This window comes from Mytilus galloprovincialis, chromosome 7 (genome assembly GCF_965363235.1).
Source record: "Mytilus galloprovincialis chromosome 7, xbMytGall1.hap1.1, whole genome shotgun sequence".
Lineage (NCBI taxonomy): Eukaryota > Metazoa > Mollusca > Bivalvia > Mytilida > Mytilidae > Mytilus > Mytilus galloprovincialis.
In genome coordinates, this window is record NC_134844.1 from 10,074,999 (window position 1) to 10,101,701 (window position 26,703).

The window sequence follows — 26,703 nt, forward strand, 5'->3', positions numbered from 1 at the left end:
GCCTTTTTTATAAACGTTTAAACGTTAAAGGTAGATCCGAACATTTGTACACAAAAGTAGAGTAAAAAATGGCGACGTGAATTTCAGCATTATATCATTTGAATGACCAATGGCGTAATATAATTCGATTGCCAACTAAAACTTTGTTTAATAGACATCACACAACTGTAGTACAACAACTAAAATATGAAATACAAACAATTTTAAATTGAAGTATGTCATTTACTATATGATTTATTTATCTCGTGAAGTAAATTCGTTAATTACGACGAATGGAAGGAATCTTGAAGATACCATTGTATATACAGTAATTTCTAAAGTGATAACAGTATTCAAAACGTTTTGTATCTAAGGGTGATCAAGATAAATACGAGTGAGTTCAATGGTTAGATATCAAAACCCGACCCGCAATTCAAGACATGCGTATTATATGTAGTTTAAGTTATCGATTATCTAACCAATCGTTTATCTATTCCCAAGACACCAAGATTTTCTGACAGATCTATAAAAGTCGTTTCCGCTATTGAAATATGAAGTAATTGAATTAAAATGTTGACCCCAAAAAACTTACCACAGAGGCCTCAATCCCTGGGCTTGTATAACATGCCATTTGGCAGCCAGAGCGACATTTGATGGCGTGTACTTTATGTCAGTAAAAGGAGAAGACTCCTGGATATTTGTTATGTCGTATATGCCAAGTAGGTTGTTGTTGTTTGCTAAAGAAAAACAGGTTGGTTACTATATTATTTAAAAAGACCTTATACATGAATTTGTTTTGTATTTCATGGACTGATTGACATTATTAAATTTTCTAACCGGAGAAATGAAATATGTATTTCAAAGTTAGATAAAATGAAGAAAATAATTCAGTTGGTTACTGTGTTCCATATTCATATTCGTCATATTTATCTTATAAATAATAACATATTGTTCATGTCAGGGCCTTTTGCAGCCGATTAAACATTTTGGTTTTCCCATTGTTTAAGATGGTATGGTAGCCTATAGTATTGTATATCCAAGTTCTATGATCTCTTGTTAATTATTGCAATCAGACCACATCTCCGGGTTTTTTTTATATTTTAGTCTATTTGTAATGATGAATAACTGACCGACCAACACTTGTAAAAATGTTTATTCACTCTTGCAAATTTCACTGAATAGTTCTTCACATTTTTCACAGAGCAAAGGCAATATGTAACTACTCATTACACGGGAAAGCCATTTGCAAAACTCAATTGTATATAAAGACAACTTAATATTAAAACATATAAATTAAACAATATCGCTCCGAAGTTTCCTGTTAATGCACATATTTAACCTTAAAGCTTATAACACAAGTTTATAACACAACGGGTTCCACTCGTAAAGTAGGATCTGCTTATCCTGAAGGGCAAAAGAGATCGCCCCAAGAATTTGGTGCGGTTCGTGATGCTCCATTTTTAGAGTTCTATGTTGTGATTCGTGTACTTTTGTTTGTCTGTTTCTCTTTTGGTCGTTTTTCTTGTTTTGACAATGACGTTGTCAGTTTGTTTTCGACTTATGTGTTTCAGGAATCTGATGTTCAAAGACTGTTTCCCACTAGTTATATTTTTTTGAATACGAATTGGGACAACAAAACGTTAGAATAATCGGTATACATATACATCTGTATGTTATGTAGTATTGGAAAAATTAAGTATGTGTAGCTTGCAGCTGAAATTCGCGACGGAACGAACAACTATTACGGTTTAAAAAGGGCGGACGTATTGGGCAGAGAAATAAATAAAGTAGACATAATCCTATTTGGTATATACCTTTAGTAACATCATGGCATGATCTTTTTGTGCATCGTTGACCTTGAGCAGCACACACACAATGTCCTTGACACGTGACCGCTGAACATCTCCTTATCAATTCTAGTGAACCTCCAGGTACAAGTTTAAATTGAGAATGAATCATTTTACTTTGTAATCCAATCTGTCAAAAATGCAAATAATTTCATCAGATTTTAAGCAATTATATTGACGCTAACATAGCATCAATTATTTAACATGTATTTTTCGATGAATTGATATTGTTGTTGTCGAGATGCTGTGTCACTGACGTTTATCACACATTACCTAATACAATGAATAAAATAATGCTTTAACCATGGTTGCCTTGTAAGAATCTTGTATTTTGTTGAAGGGAATCTATTTCGGAGATACACATCTCTCTTTATTCCAAGGATGTATTTCCTACCAAATAAAAACTTTTAACTGTTGGTATGTAAGGAAAAAGAATTAATCTGAAATGGTTCAATATTATGCAAAATGTTTTCTATACGTTTTACTGATTATCGGTTCTTAATTTCTGTATGTGCGTTGCATTATCATCAATTCACAGTATTATTCCATACACATAAAGTGATAAACCTGTTACCTGGTTTACAGCCCAAACGCTAACAAACACGTTTTCAAACTTGGCAAGATTTTTCGTATCAACTTCAAATGTCTGAACAAAGCCTTCATCATGCTTATCAATTCCTGACTGATTGTGCAAGAACTCTTGTGGTGAACCAGATATCTACAATATGAACACAAATTAACGCAATCAAATATACTGTCCCGGTCAATTACAGATGACCGATAAAATGCTTTTCAATTATTTGTTATATTTAGTTTAAAAATACTAATTTTCCAAACTTTTTATTTTCATTTTTTTCAGTTAAGATAGTTTCAAATTATGGGTCTTCCATAGTTGTAAGGAGTTGCTATTTTGTAATTTTATATATTAACATTTTTATGAATGTTTATTTTTTCATTTTTTTTTTTTATATTTTATGTCTTTTGTTCTTTTACAGACATGATGATACATATTCAGAGAGAAATGTTTAAAAGAAACCAATACTTGAACGGTTCGGTATGACACATGTATTTATGAAGGCTTGAATACATATTCAATCATCAGGACAATTCTTACCTTGTTAAAATCATCCATCATGTACTTGCTACCGATAGATACAGAGTACTTTTCGATTTCAGTATGAAGATCTGTAAACCCTAACCATGATATCCAAAGTTTATATCTTGACCAAGTCATCCAGCCATCAACATGACGATGGAGATTTGCTGCATGGTCAGTTCTAATAGCAAACATGCCTTTAAAAATGAAACTTGAAATTGGGAATGTTTGAAAGAGACAACAACCCGACCATATAGCAGAAAACACATGTTTGCCCTATACTATGAATATTCTTTCAAATATTCCAATCAAAACGTTTGATCTATGTGGTAAAAGGCCATTCAAAGACTTTCATTTAACAAAACTACATGCTGTATAAATTGAACTGCTTTTCAATTTCAACTATGATTCATTTTTTCAGTTATACATTTGATTTCATGTACAATATTTATATATTTAAGGAACATGATGTATATGTTGTATGTATACTTATAATTACTTCATATTAGATGGATGAAAACAATTTTCTGAACTGAGATTGAGATTTAGGTACCAGTTTCTACATTTGAAAATTTCTGTACCGGAATATGACAGTTGTTGTTCTTATTGATGTGTTTTATCATTTGATTTTGCCATTTGATTAGGGACTTTCCGTTTTCAATTTTCCTCGGAGTTCAGTAGTTTTGGGATTTACTTTTTAGAGAGTAATCCCATACTAAATGTTGAATTACAACTTCTGTTCGTCGTTGTAACAGATTTGTGTGTAAAAACGGTAGTCCATTTCTCGATGAAATGTGAAGAAACATCGTCTTCAACAGTTAATAAAAATGTATCGGTAGACATATATACTTTTATTTTACACATGTGAACATTTATCCAACCCATGCTTTTCTACATACTTACTGCATGCATCAGTCATAAGACATACTCTTCTCAATTATTCATAAATTCAAAATTTACATGGCATAATCACTTATTGGATATGTTCATACACTAGAAATGATTTTGTTAGTTACAATTACTTCTTAGTCTTGTGTCGTTTTTACAATTAATCAAATGTCTTTTTCACAATTATCAAGAAAACAGTGCAAATCTTTTAAAAGTCCTTGGGTTGGTTCTCATTTAATGATTACCTGGTGTAGGTGGTGAACTGTCTACTATGATTCCTCTAGATTCGTCTGCAACACATACTTTGGCACCATTACAAACTATAAGTTTTATCGTATAATTCCCACCATCATGCAAATCAAGTTGTGAAAATGTATACTCTCTCACTATACCATTTAACTATATAAAAGATCGAAAAATCAGTCGAATGAAGTGCAAATGTAAATATGATGTGTTTTTCCGATATGAAAAAATGTAAGAATATACTAGTATATATTTTGTACAATGAAGGGTTTTTTCATCTAGGATCATATTAAAGTGAGATATGTCTCTAAATTAACTGTTTACAAACAATTTAATTTTTGAAAAACTTAGGCTTTTCTACCTCAGGCATAGCTTACCTTAGCTGTATTTGGTATAACTTTTAGGAATTTTGGTCCTTAATGCTCTTCAACTTCGTACTTTAATTGGTCTTTTTAACTTTTTTTAATTCGAGCGTCACTGATGAGTCTTTTGTAAACGTAACGCGCGTCTGGCGTATATACAAAATATAGTCCTGGTATCTATGATGAGTTTATTCAGATACAACGTTATTACAGTATAATTTATTAACTGTTTTCTTTTATATCTATACACATTTTCTCTAATTAAAAAGGTTTTTATTCTTTTATCTATTTTCTGTGTTACCGTCTTTTTAGATTAGAAGTACTTACGTTCCCAAACATTGACTATAATATGAAATTATATTTCTATAAAATTGAGAACGGGTAATGGGGATGTGCCAAGGAGATAAACTACCCTACCATGGAACAAAACCCACTGTAAGGCCACCAATGGGTAAATACTTAGTATGTTTGTTACCTCCGTTGATGATGTATTAAACTCTCCTCCTTTATGTGATGCAATAGATAGATACTGGCGATGTATGAATGATTCTTTGTCTTCTACATCCCACTGGATTTTAATAGTACTCCTAAATACAACTGAAGTATCTTTTATTGAACCAACATCGGCAGATAAGTACGGTTTAACCTTTATTGATGGTGGTGAATTATCAATGTAGAATCCGTTTGATGTAGCCTCCGTAGTTAATCCTATAAATATGAGACAACAGACTCAGACATAACCAAAAAGAAAATATCAATTTATGTTGGTTTTTTTGTCCAAATCTCCCCTAAATTTACCTTGATTAGGGCTAATATCCAAATAATAGAAATCAAAGGATGTAAAAGAAACTTAAAATATCAAGAATATCAACAAAAACAAACAATTGATTTTATGATTTAATAATTTCAATCTTAATAATACACTATGGTTTTAATCTTCATTAACAAAATATTGTTTTTACATCAAATTCTTCTATGTTAATGTATTCACTTAAACTCTGATAGTAAACGTTTAAAAAAAGTAATGTAAATATGACTGCTCACATTGATTATTAAGACAAATGAAATCATATCATTTTAATAATACCTGCTTTATTGTACGCTTTTATTGTAATGTAAATACGCTGTCCTAATGGCAGTTTCTGTGGTAGATTTGGTTCAACTAGAAGATCAGTCTGTGGATGGGCGTCAAGTTGGTTACCTATTCCCTATTCCCTATTCGTTACCTATTCCCTATTCCCTATTCGTTGCCTATTCGTTACCTATTCCCTATTCCCTATTCGTTACCTATTCGTTACCTATTCCCTATTCCCTATTCGTTACCTATTCGTTACTTATTTGATTTTTAATATCCTTCCCCCTTTTTAATTATGGCATGGAATAGTTTAATATGGCTGCCGTTACCATGGAAACGGCACAATTGTGAAAAAAATGAGTTTTTGGTTTTTGGTGAACTGTTTGGATATGCTTCAACTCAGAATCATCATATTTTAAAACAATGTAGGTGCCCACTATATACAGGTGTTGGATGATTTTGGCGATCATTGGAACTACTATGTTGCCATGGAAACTACACCAAAATTTTCAAAATTCTAAAAATGCTCAAAACTTCATGAAACTTCACAGTAATGATGAGCAACATTGGAGTTGGAATTTCCAAAATAGGTCTTGTTACCATGGAAACAATACAAAAAGGTCAAAAATTTCAAAAATAAGAATTTTCCGCAAACTGGATGAAACTTTACAGGAATGGTAACTGGCATAGGCAGAGTTGGATTTTGAAGTTAGAATTTTCAAAATGGCCGCCGTAACCATGGAAACAGCAAAAATATCAAAAATTCAAAATGTTCAAACTTAATGAAACTTTGCAAAAATGTTACTAGCTATAGACATCTGTAGATGCTCTCTTTGACTTTGGAATTGTCAAAATGGCTGCCGCTCACCTGGTAATAGGGGGAAGGGGTGCCTTCCGTTATTGCTAGCAATTACAAATCTAATTGTTAATAGTCTTACATATGGTAATAGTTCTGAATTGGTTGAGGTAAAATGATCTTTTTATGACCTATTTATATGTGTTTGTGCTCAACCGATCCTTTTACTTCATGTTCGATACGCATTTGTTCCTTACTTGTTTTTTATACGTTCTACCTTTTAACTGCTTTATGTCCGTATGTTTGAAGATGGATCTTGGTTCGACGGGATGAAATCACCGTGTTAGCGCTTGCGTAAAAACGAAGATGTGGTATGATTGCCAATGAGACAACACTCCACATTAGACCAAAATGACACAGAAATTATCAACTATAGTTCACTGTACGGCCTTCAACAATGAGCATAGCCCAAACCGTGTAGTCACCTATAAAAGGCCCAGACATGACAACCTCATACAATTCAAACAACAAAACTGACGGCCGTATTTCATATACATAAAAATAAACGGAAATATGTAACACAAAAACAAACGATAACTACTTAATTTCAGGCTCTTGTCTAGGGACAGGCACATACTTACATAATGTGGTAGAGTTAAACATGTAAGCAGGGTGTACATCGTTTCGGAGCATGCTATTACCTTGTTTAATTCGTTCCATCACTCGCTTATAATTCGCTTATAATACGTGCATCTTACGTTGCACCTTTTAAAACATGATTTTCAATTGTTTTGTTGTCTCTGGTGGAAGATTTTGGCTCTTAGAGGTGATATAACTCTATAAGTGCATTTGTATCCGTTCCAGCGGTCGGATAATACCCTGTTAAATATTCGTTACTAATTCGCTTTTAAAAAGTTTGTTGTACGTTGCACCTTTTAGAAAAGGATTTTCAATTAAATTCATATCTCTGGTGGTAACAATGTGTTCTTAGAGACGAAATGACCCCATTAGAGCGCATGTACCCGTTCCAGCGCTCGGTAAATAACCTGTTACCTATTCGTTACCTATTCGTTACCTATTCACTTATAATACGTTTGTTGTACGTTGCACCTTTTAGAAAAGGATTTTCAATTAAATTCATATCTCTGGTGGTAACAATGTGTTCTTAGAGAAGAAATGACCCCATTAGAGCGCATGTACCCGTTCCAGCGCTCGGTAAATAACCTGTTACCTATTCGTTACCTATTCGTTTTTAATGCGCGGGGTATACGCTGCAACTTGAAATAAATCGTGTTTTAATTGTGTTCATGTCTGGTGGTAACAATGTGTTCTTAGAGATGAAATGACTCCATTAGAGCGCATGTACCCGTTCCAGCGCTCGGTAAATAACCTGTTACCTATTCGTTACTTATTCGCTTTTAATGCGCGGGGTATACGGTGCACCTTGAAATAAATCGTTTTTTAATTGTGTTCAGGTCTCTGGTGGTAAGAATGTGTTCTTAGAGATGAAATTACCCTATTAGCCCGCATGTACCCGTTCCAGCGCTCGGTTAATACCCTGTTACCTATTCGTTACCTATTCGCTACCTATTCGCTTATAATACATTTTTTTATACGTTGCACCTGTTAGAAAAGGATTTTCAATTATGTCCAGGTCTCAGGTGGTAACAATGTGTTCTTAGAGATGAAATTACCCTATTAGCGCTCATGTACCCGTTCCAGTGCTCGGTAAATAACCTGTTACCTATTCGTTACCTATTCGCTTTGAATGCGCGGGGTATACGGTGCACCTTGAAATAAATCGTTTTTTAATTGTGTTCAGGTCTCTGGTGGTAAGAATAGGTTCTTAGAGATGAAATTACCCTATTAGCGCGCATGTACCCGTTCCAGCGCTCGGTTAATACCCTGTTACCTATTCGTTACCTATTCGTTACCTATTCGCTTATAATACATTTTTTTTATACGTTGCACCTGTTAGAAAAGGATTTTCAATTATGTACAGGTCTCAGGTGGTAACAATGTGTTCTTAGAGATATAATGACCCCATTAGAGCGCATGTACCCGTTCCAGCGCTCGGTAAATAACCTGTTACCTATTCGTTACCTATTCGCTTTTAATGCGCGGGGTATACGGTGCACCTTGAAATAAATCGTTTTTTAATTGTGTTCAGGTCTCTGGTGGTAAGAATGTGTTCTTAGAGATGAAATTACCCTATTAGCGCGCATGTACCCGTTTCAGCGCTCGGTTAATACCCTGTTACCTATTCGTTACCTATTCGTTACCTATTCGCTTATACTACATTTTTTTATACGTTGCACCTGTTAGAAAAGGATTTTCAATTATGTCCAGGTCTCAGGTGGTAACAATGTGTTCTTAGAGATGAAATTACCCTATTAGCGCTCATGTACCCGTTCCAGCGCTCGGTTAATACCCTGTTACCTATTCGTTACCTATTCGTTACCTATTCGCTTATACTACATTTTTTTATACGTTGCACCTGTAAGAAAAGGATTTTCAATTATGTCCAGGTCTCAGGTGGTAACAATGTGTTCTTAGATATGAAATTACCCTATTAGCGCTCATGTACCCGTTCCAGCGCTCGGTTAATACCCTGTTACCTATTCGTTACCTATTCGTTACCTTTTCGCTTATAATACATTTTTTTATACGTTGCACCTGTTAGAAAAGGATTTTCAATTATGTCCAGGTCTCAGGTGGTAACAATGTGTTCTTAGAGATGAAATGACCCCATTAGAGCGCATGTACCCGTGTCAGCGCTCGGTAAATAACCTGTTACCTATTCGTTACCTATTCGCTTTTAATGCGCAGGGTATACGGTGCACCTTGAAATAAATCGTTTTTTAATTGTGTTCAGGTCTCTGGTAGTAAGAATGTGTTCTTAGAGATGAAATTACCCTATTAGCGCGCATGTACCCGTTCCAGCGCTCGGTTAATATCCTGTTACCTATTCGTTACCTATTCGTTACCTATTCGCTTATAATACATTTTTTTATACGTTTCACCTGTTAGAAAAGGATTTTCAATTATGTCCATGTCTCAGGTGGTAACAATGTGTTCTTAGAGATGAAATTACCCTATTAGCGCTCATGTACCCGTTCCAGTGCTCGGTAAATAATCTTGTTACCTATTCGTTACTTATTCGCTTTTAATGCGCGGGGTATTCGGTGCACCTTGAAATAAATCGTTTTTTAATTGTGTTCAGGTCTCTGGTGGTAAGAATGTGTTCTTAGAGATAAAATTACCCTATTAGCGCGCATGTACCCGTTCCAGCGCTCGGTTAATACCCTGTTACCTATTCGTTACCTATTCGCTTATAATACATTTTTTTATACGTTGCACCTGTTAGAAAAGGATTTTCAATTATGTCCAGGTCTCAGGTGGTAACAATGTGTTCTTAGAGATGAAATGACCCCATTAGAGCGCATTTACCCGTTCCAGCGCTCGGTAAATAACCTGTTACCTATTCGTTACCTATTCGCTTTTAATGCGCGGGGTATACGGTGCACCTTGAAATAAATCGTTTTTTAATATCGTTCAGGTCTCTGGTGGTAAGAATGTGTTCTTAGAGATGAAATTACCCTATTAGCGCGCATGTACCCGTTCCAGCGCTCGGATAATACCCTGTTACTTATTCGTTCCTTATTCGCTTTTAATGCGCGGGGTAAGTATACGTTGCACCTTGAAATAAATCGTTTTTTAATTGTGTTCATGTCTCTGGTTGTAACAATGTGTTCTTAGAGACGAAATGACCCTATTAGAGCGCATGTACCCGTTCCAGCGCTCGGTTAATACCCTGTTACCTATTCGTTACCTATTCGTTACCTATTCGCTTATAATACATTTTTTTTTACGTTGCACCTGTTAGAAAAGGATTTTCAATTATGTCCAGGTCTCAGGTGGTAACAATGTGTTCTTAGAGATGAAATTACCCTATTAGCGCTCATGTACCCGTTCCAGCGCTCGGTTAATACCCTGTTACCTATTCGATACCTATTCGTTACTTATTCGCTTTATATACGAACAACAAACGTATTAAAAGCAAATAAGTAACGAATAGGTAACAGGGTATTAACCGAGCGCTGGAACGGGTACATGCACGTTAATAGGGTCATGTCATCTCTTAGAACACATTGTTACCACCAGAGACATGGACACAATTGAAAATCCTTTTCTAAAAGGTGCAACGTACAATAAACGTATTATAAGTGAATAGGTAACGAATAGGTAACGAATAGGTAACAGGGTATTAACCGAGCGCTGGAACGGGTACATGCGCGCTAATAGGGTCATTTCATCTCTAATTACACATTGTCACCACCAGAGACATAAATACAAGTGAAAATCCTTTTCTTAAAGGTGCAACGTACAACAAACATATTTAAAGCGAATAAGTAACGAATAGGTAACGAATAGGTAACAGGGTATTAACCGAGCGCTGGAACGGGTACATGAGCGCTAATAGGGTAATTTCATCTCTAAGAACACATTGTTACCACCTGAGACCTGGACATAATTGAAAATCCTTTTCTAACAGGTGCAACGTATAAAAAAATGTAGTATAAGCGAATAGGTAACGAATAGGTAACGAATAGGTAACAGGGTATTAACCGAGCGCTGGAACGGGTACATGAGCGCTAATAGGGTAATTTCATCTCTAAGAACACATTGTTACCACCTGAGACCTGGACATAATTGAAAATCCTTTTCTAACAGGTGCAACGTATAAAAAAATGTATTATAAGCGAATAGGTAACGAATAGGTAACGAATAGGTAACAGGGTATTAACCGAGCGCTGGAACGGGTACATGCGCTCTAATGGGGTCATTTCATCTCTAAGAACACATTGTTACCACCTGAGACCTGGACATAATTGAAAATCTTTTTCTAACAGGTGCAACGTATAAAAAAATGTATTATAAGCGAATAGGTAACGAATAGGTAACAGGGTATTAACCGAGCGCTGGAACGGGTACATGCGCGCTAATAGGGTAATTTCATCTCTAAGAACACATTCTTACCACTAGAGACCTGAACACAATTAAAAAACGATTTATTTCAAGGTGCACCGAATACCCCGCGCATTAAAAGCGAATAAGTAACGAATAGGTAACAAGATTATTTATCGAGCACTGGAACGGGTACATGAGCGCTAATAGGGTAATTTCATCTCTAAGAACACATTGTTACCACCTGAGACATGGACATAATTGAAAATCCTTTTCTAACAGGTGAAACGTATAAAAAAATGTATTATAAGCGAATAGGTAACGAATAGGTAACAGGGTATTAACCGAGCGCTGGAACGGGTACATGCGCGCTAATAGGGTAATTTCATCTCTAAGAACACATTCTTACCACCAGAGACCTGAACGATATTAAAAAACGATTTATTTCAAGGTGCACCGTATACCCCGCGCATTAAAAGCGAATAGGTAACGAATAGGTAACAGGTTATTTACCGAGCACTGGAACGGGTACATGAGCGCTAATAGGGTAATTTCATCTCTAAGAACACATTGTTACCACCTGAGACCTGGACATAATTGAAAATCCTTTTCTAACAGGTGCAACGTATAAAAAAATGTATTATAAGCGAATAGGTAACGAATAGGTAACGAATAGGTAACAGGGTATTAACCGAGCGCTGGAACGGGTACATGCGCGCTAATAGGGTAATTTCATCTCTAAGAACACATTCTTACTACCAGAGACCTGAACACAATTAAAAAACGATTTATTTCAAGGTGCACCGTTTACCCCGCGCATTCAAAGCGAATAGGTAACGAATAGGTAACAGGTTATTTACCGAGCGCTGGAACGGGTACATGCGGTCTAATGGGGTCATTTCATCTCTAAGAACACATTGTTACCACCTGAGACCTGGACATAATTGAAAATCCTTTTCTAACAGGTGCAACGTATAAAAAAATGTATTATAAGCGAATAGGTAACGAATAGGTAACAGGGTATTAACCGAGCGCTGGAACGGGTACATGCGCGCTAATAGGGTAATTTCATCTCTAAGAACACATTCTTACCACCAGAGACCTGAACGATATTAAAAAACGATTTATTTCAAGGTGCACCGTATACCCCGCGCATTAAAAGCGAATAGGTAACGAATAGGTAACAGGTTATTTACCGAGCACTGGAACGGGTACATGCGCGCTAATAGGGTAATTTCATCTCTAAGAACACATTCTTACCAACAGAGACCTGAACACAATTAAAAAACGATTTATTTCAAGGTGCACCGAATACCCCGCGCATTAAAAGCGAATAAGTAACGAATAGGTAACAAGATTATTTACCGAGCACTGGAACGGGTACATGAGCGCTTATAGGGTAATTTCATCTCTAAGAACACATTGTTACCACCTGAGACATGGACATAATTGAAAATCCTTTTCTAACAGGTGTAACGTATAAAAAAATGTATTATAAGCGAATAGGTAACGAATAGGTAACGAATAGGTAACAGGGTATTAACCGAGCGCTGGAACGGGTACATGAGCGCTAATAGGGTAATTTCATCTCTAAGAACACATTGTTACCACCTGAGACCTGGACATAATTGAAAATCCTTTTCTAACAGGTGCAACGTATAAAAAAATGTAGTATAAGCGAATAGGTAACGAATAGGTAACGAATAGGTAACAGGGTATTAACCGAGCGCTGGAACGGGTACATGAGCGCTAATAGGGTAATTTCATCTCTAAGAACACATTGTTACCACCTGAGACCTGGACATAATTGAAAATCCTTTTCTAACAGGTGCAACGTATAAAAAAATGTAGTATAAGCGAATAGGTAACGAATAGGTAACGAATAGGTAACAGGGTATTAACCGAGCGCTGGAACGGGTACATGAGCGCTAATAGGGTAATTTCATCTCTAAGAACACATTGTTACCACCAGAGACCTGGACATAATTGAAAATCCTTTTCTAACAGGTGCAACGTATAAAAAAATGTATTATAAGCGAATAGGTAACGAATAGGTAACGAATAGGTAACAGGGTATTAACCGAGCGCTGGAACGGGTACATGCGCGCTAATAGGGTAATTTCATCTCTAAGAACACATTGTTACCACCTGAGACATGGACATAATTGAAAATCCTTTTCTAACAGGTGAAACGTATAAAAAAATGTATTATAAGCGAATAGGTAACGAATAGGTAACAGGGTATTAACCGAGCGCTGGAACGGGTACATGAGCGCTAATAGGGTAATTTCATCTCTAAGAACACATTGTTACCACCAGAGACCTGGACATAATTGAAAATCCTTTTCTAACAGGTGCAACGTATAAAAAAATGTATTATAAGCGAATAGGTAACGAATAGGTAACGAATAGGTAACAGGGTATTAACCGAGCGCTGGAACGGGTACATGCGCGCTAATAGGGTAATTTCATCTCTAAGAACACATTCTTACCACCAGAGACCTAAACACAATTAAAAAACGATTTATTTCAAGGTGCACCGTATACCCCGCGCATTAAAAGCGAATAGGTAACGAATAGGTAACAGGTTATTTACCGAGCGCTGGAACGGGTACATGCGCTCTAATGGGGTCATTTCATCTCTAAGAACACATTGTTACCACCTGAGACCTGGACATAATTGAAAATCTTTTTCTAACAGGTGCAACGTATAAAAAAATGTATTATAAGCGAATAGGTAACGAATAGGTAACGAATAGGTAACAGGGTATTAACCGAGCGCTGGAACGGGTACATGCGCGCTAATAGGGTAATTTCATCTCTAAGAACACATTCTTACCACTAGAGACCTGAACACAATTAAAAAACGATTTATTTCAAGGTGCACCGAATACCCCGCGCATTAAAAGCGAATAAGTAACGAATAGGTAACAAGATTATTTATCGAGCACTGGAACGGGTACATGAGCGCTAATAGGGTAATTTCATCTCTAAGAACACATTGTTACCACCTGAGACATGGACATAATTGAAAATCCTTTTCTAACAGGTGAAACGTATAAAAAAATGTATTATAAGCGAATAGGTAACGAATAGGTAACGAATAGGTAACAGGGTATTAACCGAGCGCTGGAACGGGTACATGCGCGCTAATAGGGTAATTTCATCTCTAAGAACACATTCTTACCACCAGAGACCTGAACGATATTAAAAAACGATTTATTTCAAGGTGCACCGTATACCCCGCGCATTAAAAGCGAATAGGTAACGAATAGGTAACAGGTTATTTACCGAGCACTGGAACGGGTACATGAGCGCTAATAGGGTAATTTCATCTCTAAGAACACATTGTTACCACCTGAGACCTGGACATAATTGAAAATCCTTTTCTAACAGGTGCAACGTATAAAAAAATGTATTATAAGCGAATAGGTAACGAATAGGTAACGAATAGGTAACAGGGTATTAACCGAGCGCTGGAACGGGTACATGCGCGCTAATAGGGTAATTTCATCTCTAAGAACACATTCTTACTACCAGAGACCTGAACACAATTAAAAAACGATTTATTTCAAGGTGCACCGTTTACCCCGCGCATTCAAAGCGAATAGGTAACGAATAGGTAACAGGTTATTTACCGAGCGCTGGAACGGGTACATGCGCTCTAATGGGGTCATTTCATCTCTAAGAACACATTGTTACCACCTGAGACCTGGACATAATTGAAAATCCTTTTCTAACAGGTGCAACGTATAAAAAAATGTATTATAAGCGAAAAGGTAACGAATAGGTAACGAATAGGTAACAGGGTATTAACCGAGCGCTGGAACGGGTACATGCGCGCTAATAGGGTAATTTCTAAGAACACATTGTTACCACCTGAGACCTGGACATAATTGAAAATCTTTTTCTAACAGGTGCAACGTATAAAAAAATGTATTATAAGCGAATAGGTAACGAATAGGTAACAGGGTATTAACCGAGCGCTGGAACGGGTACATGCGCGCTAATAGGGTAATTTCATCTCTAAGAACACATTCTTACCACCAGAGACCTGAACGATATTAAAAAACGATTTATTTCAAGGTGCACCGTATACCCCGCGCATTAAAAGCGAATAGGTAACGAATAGGTAACAGGTTATTTACCGAGCACTGGAACGGGTACATGCGCGCTAATAGGGTAATTTCATCTCTAAGAACACATTCTTACCAACAGAGACCTGAACACAATTAAAAAACGATTTATTTCAAGGTGCACCGAATACCCCGCGCATTAAAAGCGAATAAGTAACGAATAGGTAACAAGATTATTTACCGAGCACTGGAACGGGTACATGAGCGCTTATAAGGTAATTTCATCTCTAAGAACACATTGTTACCACCTGAGACATGGACATAATTGAAAATCCTTTTCTAACAGGTGTAACGTATAAAAAAATGTATTATAAGCGAATAGGTAACGAATAGGTAACAGGGTATTAACCGAGCGCTGGAACGGGTACATGAGCGCTAATAGGGTAATTTCATCTCTAAGAACACATTGTTACCACCTGAGACCTGGACATAATTGAAAATCCTTTTCTAACAGGTGCAACGTATAAAAAAATGTAGTATAAGCGAATAGGTAACGAATAGGTAACGAATAGGTAACAGGGTATTAACCGAGCGCTGGAACGGGTACATGAGCGCTAATAGGGTAATTTCATCTCTAAGAACACATTGTTACCACCAGAGACCTGGACATAATTGAAAATCCTTTTCTAACAGGTGCAACGTATAAAAAAATGTATTATAAGCGAATAGGTAACGAATAGGTAACGAATAGGTAACAGGGTATTAACCGAGCGCTGGAACGGGTACATGCGCGCTAATAGGGTAATTTCATCTCTAAGAACACATTGTTACCACCTGAGACATGGACATAATTGAAAATCTTTTTCTAACAGGTGCAACGTATAAAAAAATGTATTATAAGCGAATAGGTAACGAATAGGTAACGAATAGGTAACAGGGTATTAACCGAGCGCTGGAACGGGTACATGCGCGCTAATAGGGTAATTTCATCTCTAAGAACACATTCTTACCACTAGAGACCTGAACACAATTAAAAAACGATTTATTTCAAGGTGCACCGAATACCCCGCGCATTAAAAGCGAATAAGTAACGAATAGGTAACAAGATTATTTATCGAGCACTGGAACGGGTACATGAGCGCTAATAGGGTAATTTCATCTCTAAGAACACATTGTTACCACCTGAGACATGGACATAATTGAAAATCCTTTTCTAACAGGTGAAACGTATAAAAAAATGTATTATAAGCGAATAGGTAACGAATAGGTAACGAATAGGTAACAGGGTATTAACCGAGCGCTGGAACGGGTACATGCGCGCTAATAGGGTAATTTCATCTCTAAGAACACATTCTTACCACCAGAGACCTGAACGATATTAAAAAACGATTTATTTCAAGGTGCACCGTATACCCCGCGCATTAAAAGCGAATAGGTAACGAATAGGTAACAGGTTATTTACCGAGCACTGGAACGGGTACATGAGCGCTAATAGGGTAATTTCATCTCTAAGAACACATTGTTACCACCTGAGACCTGGACATAATTGAAAATCCTTTTCTAACAGGTGCAACGTATAAAAAAATGTATTATAAGCGAATAGGTAACGAATAGGTAACGAATAGGTAACAGGGTATTAACCGAGCGCTGGAACGGGTACATGCGCGCTAATAGGGTAATTTCATCTCTAAGAACACATTCTTACTACCAGAGACCTGAACACAATTAAAAAACGATTTATTTCAAGGTGCACCGTTTACCCCGCGCATTCAAAGCGAATAGGTAACGAATAGGTAACAGGTTATTTACCGAGCGCTGGAACGGGTACATGCGCTCTAATGGGGTCATTTCATCTCTAAGAACACATTGTTACCACCTGAGACCTGGACATAATTGAAAATCCTTTTCTAACAGGTGCAACGTATAAAAAAATGTATTATAAGCGAAAAGGTAACGAATAGGTAACGAATAGGTAACAGGGTATTAACCGAGCGCTGGAACGGGTACATGCGCGCTAATAGGGTAATTTCTAAGAACACATTGTTACCACCTGAGACCTGGACATAATTGAAAATCTTTTTCTAACAGGTGCAACGTATAAAAAAATGTATTATAAGCGAATAGGTAACGAATAGGTAACAGGGTATTAACCGAGCGCTGGAACGGGTACATGCGCGCTAATAGGGTAATTTCATCTCTAAGAACACATTCTTACCACCAGAGACCTGAACGATATTAAAAAACGATTTATTTCAAGGTGCACCGTATACCCCGCGCATTAAAAGCGAATAGGTAACGAATAGGTAACAGGTTATTTACCGAGCACTGGAACGGGTACATGCGCGCTAATAGGGTAATTTCATCTCTAAGAACACATTCTTACCAACAGAGACCTGAACACAATTAAAAAACGATTTATTTCAAGGTGCACCGAATACCCCGCGCATTAAAAGCGAATAAGTAACGAATAGGTAACAAGATTATTTACCGAGCACTGGAACGGGTACATGAGCGCTTATAGGGTAATTTCATCTCTAAGAACACATTGTTACCACCTGAGACATGGACATAATTGAAAATCCTTTTCTAACAGGTGTAACGTATAAAAAAATGTATTATAAGCGAATAGGTAACGAATAGGTAACAGGGTATTAACCGAGCGCTGGAACGGGTACATGAGCGCTAATAGGGTAATTTCATCTCTAAGAACACATTGTTACCACCTGAGACCTGGACATAATTGAAAATCCTTTTCTAACAGGTGCAACGTATAAAAAAATGTAGTATAAGCGAATAGGTAACGAATAGGTAACGAATAGGTAACAGGGTATTAACCGAGCGCTGGAACGGGTACATGAGCGCTAATAGGGTAATTTCATCTCTAAGAACACATTGTTACCACCAGAGACCTGGACATAATTGAAAATCCTTTTCTAACAGGTGCAACGTATAAAAAAATGTATTATAAGCGAATAGGTAACGAATAGGTAACGAATAGGTAACAGGGTATTAACCGAGCGCTGGAACGGGTACATGCGCGCTAATAGGGTAATTTCATCTCTAAGAACACATTGTTACCACCTGAGACATGGACATAATTGAAAATCCTTTTCTAACAGGTGAAACGTATAAAAAAATGTATTATAAGCGAATAGGTAACGAATAGGTAACGAATAGGTAACAGGGTATTAACCGAGCGCTGGAACGGGTACATGAGCGCTAATAGGGTAATTTCATCTCTAAGAACACATTGTTACCACCTGAGACCTGGACATAATTTGAAAATCCTTTTCTAACAGGTGCAACGTATAAAAAAATGTAGTATAAGCGAATAGGTAACGAATAGGTAACGAATAGGTAACAGGGTATTAACCGAGCGCTGGAACGGGTACATGAGCGCTAATAGGGTAATTTCATCTCTAAGAACACATTGTTACCACCAGAGACCTGGACATAATTGAAAATCCTTTTCTAACAGGTGCAACGTATAAAAAAATGTATTATAAGCGAATAGGTAACGAATAGGTAACGAATAGGTAACAGGGTATTAACCGAGCGCTGGAACGGGTACATGCGCGCTAATAGGGTGATTTCATCTCTAAGAACACATTCTTACCACCAGAGACCTAAACACAATTAAAAAACGATTTATTTCAAGGTGCACCGTATACCCCGCGCATTAAAAGCGAATAGGTAACGAATAGGTAACAGGTTATTTACCGAGCGCTGGAACGGGTACATGCGCTCTAATGGGGTCATTTCATCTCTAAGAACACATTGTTACCACCTGAGACCTGGACATAATTGAAAATCTTTTTCTAACAGGTGCAACGTATAAAAAAATGTATTATAAGCGAATAGGTAACGAATAGGTAACGAATAGGTAACAGGGTATTAACCGAGCGCTGGAACGGGTACATGCGCGCTAATAGGGTAATTTCATCTCTAAGAACACATTCTTACCACTAGAGACCTGAACACAATTAAAAAACGATTTATTTCAAGGTGCACCGAATACCCCGCGCATTAAAAGCGAATAAGTAACGAATAGGTAACAAGATTATTTATCGAGCACTGGAACGGGTACATGAGCGCTAATAGGGTAATTTCATCTCTAAGAACACATTGTTACCACCTGAGACATGGACATAATTGAAAATCCTTTTCTAACAGGTGAAACGTATAAAAAAATGTATTATAAGCGAATAGGTAACGAATAGGTAACGAATAGGTAACAGGGTATTAACCGAGCGCTGGAACGGGTACATGCGCGCTAATAGGGTAATTTCATCTCTAAGAACACATTCTTACCACCAGAGACCTGAACGATATTAAAAAACGATTTATTTCAAGGTGCACCGTATACCCCGCGCATTAAAAGCGAATAGGTAACGAATAGGTAACAGGTTATTTACCGAGCACTGGAACGGGTACATGAGCGCTAATAGGGTAATTTCATCTCTAAGAACACATTGTTACCACCTGAGACCTGGACATAATTGAAAATCCTTTTCTAACAGGTGCAACGTATAAAAAAATGTATTATAAGCGAATAGGTAACGAATAGGTAACGAATAGGTAACAGGGTATTAACCGAGCGCTGGAACGGGTACATGCGCGCTAATAGGGTAATTTCATCTCTAAGAACACATTCTTACTACCAGAGACCTGAACACAATTAAAAAACGATTTATTTCAAGGTGCACCGTTTACCCCGCGCATTCAAAGCGAATAGGTAACAGGTTATTTACCGAGCGCTGGAACGGGTACATGCGCTCTAATGGGGTCATTTCATCTCTAAGAACACATTGTTACCACCTGAGACCTGGACATAATTGAAAATCCTTTTCTAACAGGTGCAACGTATAAAAAAATGTATTATAAGCGAAAAGGTAACGAATAGGTAACGAATAGGTAACAGGGTATTAACCGAGCGCTGGAACGGGTACATGCGCGCTAATAGGGTAATTTCTAAGAACACATTGTTACCACCTGAGACCTGGACATAATTGAAAATCCTTTTCTAACAGGTGCAACGTATAAAAAAATGTAGTATAAGCGAATAGGTAACGAATAGGTAACAGGGTATTAACCGAGCGCTGGAACGGGTACATGCGCGCTAATAGGGTAATTTCATCTCTAAGAACACATTCTTACCACCAGAGACCTAAACGCAATTAAAAAACGATTTATTTCAAGGTGCACCGTATACCCCGCGCATTAAAAGCGAATAGGTAACGAATAGGTAACAGGTTATTTACCGAGCGCTGGAACGGGTACATGCGCTCTAATGGGGTCATTATATCTCTAAGAACACATTGTTACCACCTGAGACCTGGACATAATTGAAAATCCTTTTCTAACAGGTGCAACGTATAAAAAAATGTATTATAAGCGAATAAGTAACGAATAGGTAACGAATAGGTAACAGGGTATTAACCGAGCGCTGGAACGGGTACATGCGGGCTAATAGGGTAATTTCATCTCTAAGAACACATTCTTACCACCAGAGACCTGAACACAATTAAAAAACGATTTATTTCAAGGTGCACCGTATACCCCGCGCATTAAAAGCGAATAGGTAACGAATAGGTAACAGGTTATTTACCGAGCACTGGAACGGGTACATGAGCGCTAATAGGGTAATTTCATCTCTTAGAACACATTGTTACCACCTGAGACCTGGACATAATTGAAAATTCTTTTCTAACAGGTGCAACGTATAAAAAAATGTATTATAAGCGAATAGGTAACGAATAGGTAACGAATAGGTAACAGGGTATTAACCGAGCGCTGGAACGGGTACATGCGGGCTAATAGGGTAATTTCATCTCTAAGAACACATTCTTACCACCAGAGACCTGAACACAATTAAAAAACGATCTATTTCAAGGTGCACCGTTTACCCCGCGCATTAAAAGCGAATAAGTAACGAATAGGTAACAGGTTATTTACCGAGCGCTGGAACGGGTACATGCGCTCTAATGGAGTCATTTCATCTCTAAGAACACATTGTTACCACCAGACATGAACACAATTAAAACACGATTTATTTCAAGTTGCAGCGTATACCCCGCGCATTAAAAGCGAATAGGTAACGAATAGGTAACAGGTTATTTACCGAGCGCTGGAACGGGTACATGCGCTCTAATGGGGTCATTTCGTCTCTAAGAACACATTGTTACCACCAGAGATATGAATTTAATTGAAAATCCTTTTCTAAAAGGTGCAACGTACAACAAACTTTTTAAAAGCGAATTAGTAACGAATATTTAACAGGGTATTATCCGACCGCTGGAACGGATACAAATGCACTTATAGAGTTATATCACCTCTAAGAGCCAAAATATTCCACCAGAGACAACAAAACAATTGAAAATCATGTTTTAAAAGGTGCAACGTAAGATACACGTATTATAAGCGAATTATAAGCGAGTGATGGAACGAATTAAACAAGGTAATAGCATGCTCCGAAACGATGTACACCCTGCTTACATGTTTAACTCTACCACATTATGTAAGTATGTGCCTGTCCCTAGACAAGAGCCTGAAATTAAGTAGTTATCGTTTGTTTTTGTGTTACATATTTCCGTTTATTTTTTTGTATATGAAATACGGCCGTCAGTTTTGTTGTTTGAATTGTATGAGGTTGTCATGTCTGGGCCTTTTATAGGTGACTACACGGTTTGGGCTATGCTCATTGTTGAAGGCCGTACAGTGAACTATAGTTGATAATTTCTGTGTCATTTTGGTCTAATGTGGAGTGTTGTCTCATTGGCAATCATACCACATCTTCGTTTTTACGCAAGCGCTAACACGGTGATTTCATCCCGTCGAACCAAGATCCATCTTCAAACATACGGACATAAAGCAGTTAAAAGGTAGAACGTATAAAAAACAAGTAAGGAACAAATGCGTATCGAACATGAAGTAAAAGGATCGGTTGAGCACAAACACATATAAATAGGTCATAAAAAGATCATTTTACCTCAACCAATTCAGAACTATTACCATATGTAAGACTATTAACAACTAGATTTGTAATTGCTAGCAATAACGGAAGGCACCCCTTCCCCCTATTACCAGGTGAGCGGCAGCCATTTTGACAATTCCAAAGTCAAAGAGAGCATCTACAGATGTCTATAGCTAGTAACATTTTTGCAAAGTTTCATTAAGTTTGAACATTTTGAATTTTTGATATTTTTGCTGTTTCCATGGTTACGGCGGCCATTTTGAAAATTCTTACTTCAAAATCCAACTCTGCCTATGCCAGTTACCATTCCTGTAAAGTTTCATCCAGTTTGCGGAAAATTCTTATTTTTGAAATTTTTGACCTTTTTGCATTGTTTCCATGGTAACAAGACCTATTTTGGAAATTCCAACTCCAATGTTGCTCATCATTACTGTGAAGTTTCATGAAGTTTTGAGCATTTTTAGAATTTTGAAAATTTTGGTGTAGTTTCCATGGCAACATAGTAGTTCCAATGATCGCCAAAATCATCCAACACCTGTATATAGTGGGCACCTACATTGTTTTAAAATATGATGATTCTGAGTTGAAGCATATCCAAACAGTTCACCAAAAACCAAAAACTCATTTTTTTCACAATTGTGCCGTTTCCATGGTAACGGCAGCCATATTAAACTATTCCATGCCATAATTAAAAAGGGGGAAGGATATTAAAAATCAAATAAGTAACGAATAGGTAACGAATAGGGAATAGGGAATAGGTAACGAATAGGTAACGAATAGGGAATAGGGAATAGGTAACGAATAGGCAACGAATAGGGAATAGGGAATAGGTAACGAATAGGCAACGAATAGGGAATAGGGAATAGGTAACGAATAGGTAACGAATAGGGAATAGGGAATAGGTAACGAATAGGGAATAGGGAATAGGTAACCAACTTGACGCCCATAGTCTGTGGTAAGTGTGTTGATTTTACTATATCATCCTGACCTGGCTTCGTTCCAGCTCTCCATGAGAATTTGTCTATACCCGACTGTGGGTCCGTAAATCCGTACCATCTAGCAGAAAGGTAACGCCTATAACAGAATTGAAATATTTCTGTATTCAATTAATATTAGAAGTTGTTAATTTCTATAAGCATCTGCTCACAGTTTGACATTACGAAAATATTTAATATTTTAAAATATAACAACATAAAAGAAATCAAGAGTCTAAAATAAGTTTTAAGAAAAACAGAGAATACCATCACTTGGAAAAACATTCAAATAGACAAACAAATTTACCAATTTTATGCTATGTAGAAAAGTTCAACTTGATTAAATGAACGTCATTAAAACCCAGGGCTCACTAAACCTAGTTGATTTGTGTAACAATTCGTGTAGATGTGATGTGAACAATTACAACATTAACAAAATTTCTTATGACAATACTTTTTGTTACATCAAATGTGCGCCTTCTCCTTAACCTGAATATGCATGCAAACGAAAACATATAAACGGTTTCTCTCAACACGTTTGACTACAAAGTGTTTTTCGAGGTTTATATATTTGATTCCCGCTGTTTTTACCTCAATGACTGATATTCTAAGTCATACACATCTACACCATCTAGCACTATTCCTTGTGTTGGTGGGCTGTTGTCAATAACAACACCATCTGACGTCACAGATGTACACATGTCAGCTGTATTACATGCTGTGATAGTAGTATAGTATCGAATGCCTGATCCCAAATGCATATGACATAAGGTGTAATCTAACAAATAAAAACAGAATCGCGTTAGTATCTATAGAAGCCCACCTACTTAACATCAGATTCCTGACTTATGACAGATGCAAAGCCACGCAGAGGGTTTAGTACCAACATTCCTATTTAGCTGAAGCAATAGTGTAACGTCACAAAAAAAAGTAAAATCACAAAAATACTGAACTCAGAGGAAAATCAATTTGAAAAGTCCATAATCACATGGCAAAATCAAAAAACAAAACGCATCAAAAACGAATGGACAAGAACTGTCAAATTCCTGACTTGGTACAGGCATTTTCAAATGTAGAAAATGGTGGATTAAACCTGGTTCTATAGCGCTAACCCTCTCACTTTAATAACAGTCTCATCAAATTCCGCTACATTTACATGATGCGTTAAATAAACAGTCACAATTAATAAAATAGTCAAAATATGGGTACATCAGTCATCATGATGTCTGTTTGTTTTGCTCACACATTGATGTGACTAAGATGGAATTCTTACTGATGACATGTGCAAACAAAAGCATTTTCGAGGTATAGTACAAGTGTAGAGCAGATATTTTCGGGGTTAAGTCTTACGATTTGTTTTACGTCAACGATCAGTGGTTTTTTGTTATCGTACATTTGTAACCACACATATTATTTATATATTTAGAAATACCAAGCATGGATTTGTTCATGCAAGTGCAGGGTACATTCGTATGTCGATCGATTAACATGTGTGTGCACAAGACACATGTCCTTTATAACAACCATGTATTCTAAGCCAAATAATTTCATTGGATCTTCATAAGAGTTAACGGTTCTTATTAACTCTGTCCTGCTAAACATGCAAAAACGATACTCTTATCCTAAAAAGGAACTAATTTTCCAGTATATCGATAATTCCTTTGAGTGAAACCAGTTTCATTTTGTAAAATCCATTTAAGCATGTCAGCATGCTATACATGTCAGCATGCTATACATATCAGCTTGCTATACATATCAGCATGCTATACATATCAGCATCCTATAATATTTACTTATATAGATAAAAAGAAAATACATCTGCAATGAACTTTATAACTATAATGAAACATTTGTTTTCCTATATCAATTATAGGCCACATTGATAAATATTTACTTTTATAGTGTTTGTCGTAAAAATTTTAACTTACTATATGTTATTCCGATATCCTGGTTGACTAATAAGTCTTCACATTCTGGACAGGTTCCGATGCTGACATAATATGACTTGATGGTAGAATGTGGATCGTGAAAACCTTCCCAGTAGGCAGACAGTGTCTTCACATCTGTCTGGTAATCTCTGTCCTTCATATATGACAGAGCTGATTCAACACTACCATCGTATACATGACCAGCCACTGGTGGTGACATGTCATATATGTAAGCCCAAGACGACGCTGTGCTAATAAGGTTTGCTCTGTTAACAGCCTAACAATAATACAAATTATAAATTCAGTATCACGTTTGAACATTAATCATAGACACCAACATACCGAGCCAGTTTAAAAGCATGTAGTTCAGTATCTCATAAGTAAATATCATATACTAAGATAAGTAACAGACCATCGCGATTACGTTTTCGTTATCATATTTTTCGTGGATATTTTTCGTTTTTGTTTTATTTGTTGAATAAAACCCAATTTATGATTTCCAAGATATTTTGAACCCGTTGCATGATAAGTTTAAGCACGAGAAATATTCTGTCTATATAGCAAGGTAGCACTAATCATTATAAATTATCTCTTTATTGTACAACAAATATAATATAATTTACCTTAACGGTAATAAAGTAAGCATGACCTTCATGTATATTAATATTTGTATCTTCAGCTGATACCCCACAATCTAGTGTTGTCTTTGTAAATGGTATAATATCGTCATGTCCAGGATGAGATCCTACTGACCATAGGTAATGGTCAATTCCACTATCTTTATCTAAAAAGACATCTCTCCAACTGCAATGTAAAATGTATTCAAGATTAGATCATAACAGTTTCAGAATGCAATGCAAAGCAAAAGATATAGATTGCTATGAATCACATACCTTCATTTTCATATTAAATTTTCTACAAATATTTAGAAAAAAATATTTATATACATCTCTCTTCTTATATAAAATTAATATATTGAAATTGTATGTTTGGTTAGTAGTTTTGGTATTGACGTTTTGGAGGTCAATGGACATAAAATATTTTCAGATAAAAATAAATCTCCTTCTGGTACGAAAATATCCTTTATAAAGTTTAATCGTTTTTGGTATTGCTCCATCAATCATTTAATTATTTGATTTAACCGAAAAGTGATTAAAGTCATAACTTTATAGATATTGACCAAATAGTATATTTTGTAATATTTTGTGTAGTCACAATTTAACGAGTTAAGCGCATGCAAGATATAAAAGCTACATCAACCGTGATATGAGCTTTTGAATTTATATACCAAGCATTGATTTCACTCATATCAGACATATGCCGCCCTTCAATAGTTATTGGTTTGTCAGACTTTTCTGGCGGTGTAGCGTCAATTTTCACTGGATGTGAATCTGCTATTGCACTTCGAGTTGCAAAGTCGAGTGCTGAAATACAATAGAAACTGAATTTACATTATAATCGTAGGATTGTATTTATAAAAAAGTTCTGTGTTAAAATA

At 36.5% G+C, this 26,703-nt stretch overlaps 1 protein-coding gene across 1 annotated transcript in view; it reads right to left on the bottom strand.

Moving 5' to 3' along the window:
• Positions 1–26,703, bottom strand: part of LOC143084124 (uncharacterized) — an 85,460-nt gene that overhangs the window by 16,019 nt on the left and 42,738 nt on the right. The window contains exons 32-43 of the mRNA XM_076260531.1: positions 26,494–26,629; positions 25,829–26,009; positions 25,206–25,482; positions 23,869–24,055; positions 23,236–23,377; positions 5,503–5,590; positions 4,891–5,123; positions 4,056–4,209; positions 2,941–3,119; positions 2,401–2,544; positions 1,794–1,956; positions 572–716 (exon numbers count right to left, since the gene is read on the bottom strand). Of these exons, the coding sequence (XP_076116646.1) occupies positions 572–716; positions 1,794–1,956; positions 2,401–2,544; positions 2,941–3,119; positions 4,056–4,209; positions 4,891–5,123; positions 5,503–5,590; positions 23,236–23,377; positions 23,869–24,055; positions 25,206–25,482; positions 25,829–26,009; positions 26,494–26,629 (2,029 nt within the window). The remainder of the gene's footprint in view (positions 1–571; positions 717–1,793; positions 1,957–2,400; positions 2,545–2,940; positions 3,120–4,055; positions 4,210–4,890; positions 5,124–5,502; positions 5,591–23,235; positions 23,378–23,868; positions 24,056–25,205; positions 25,483–25,828; positions 26,010–26,493; positions 26,630–26,703) is intronic.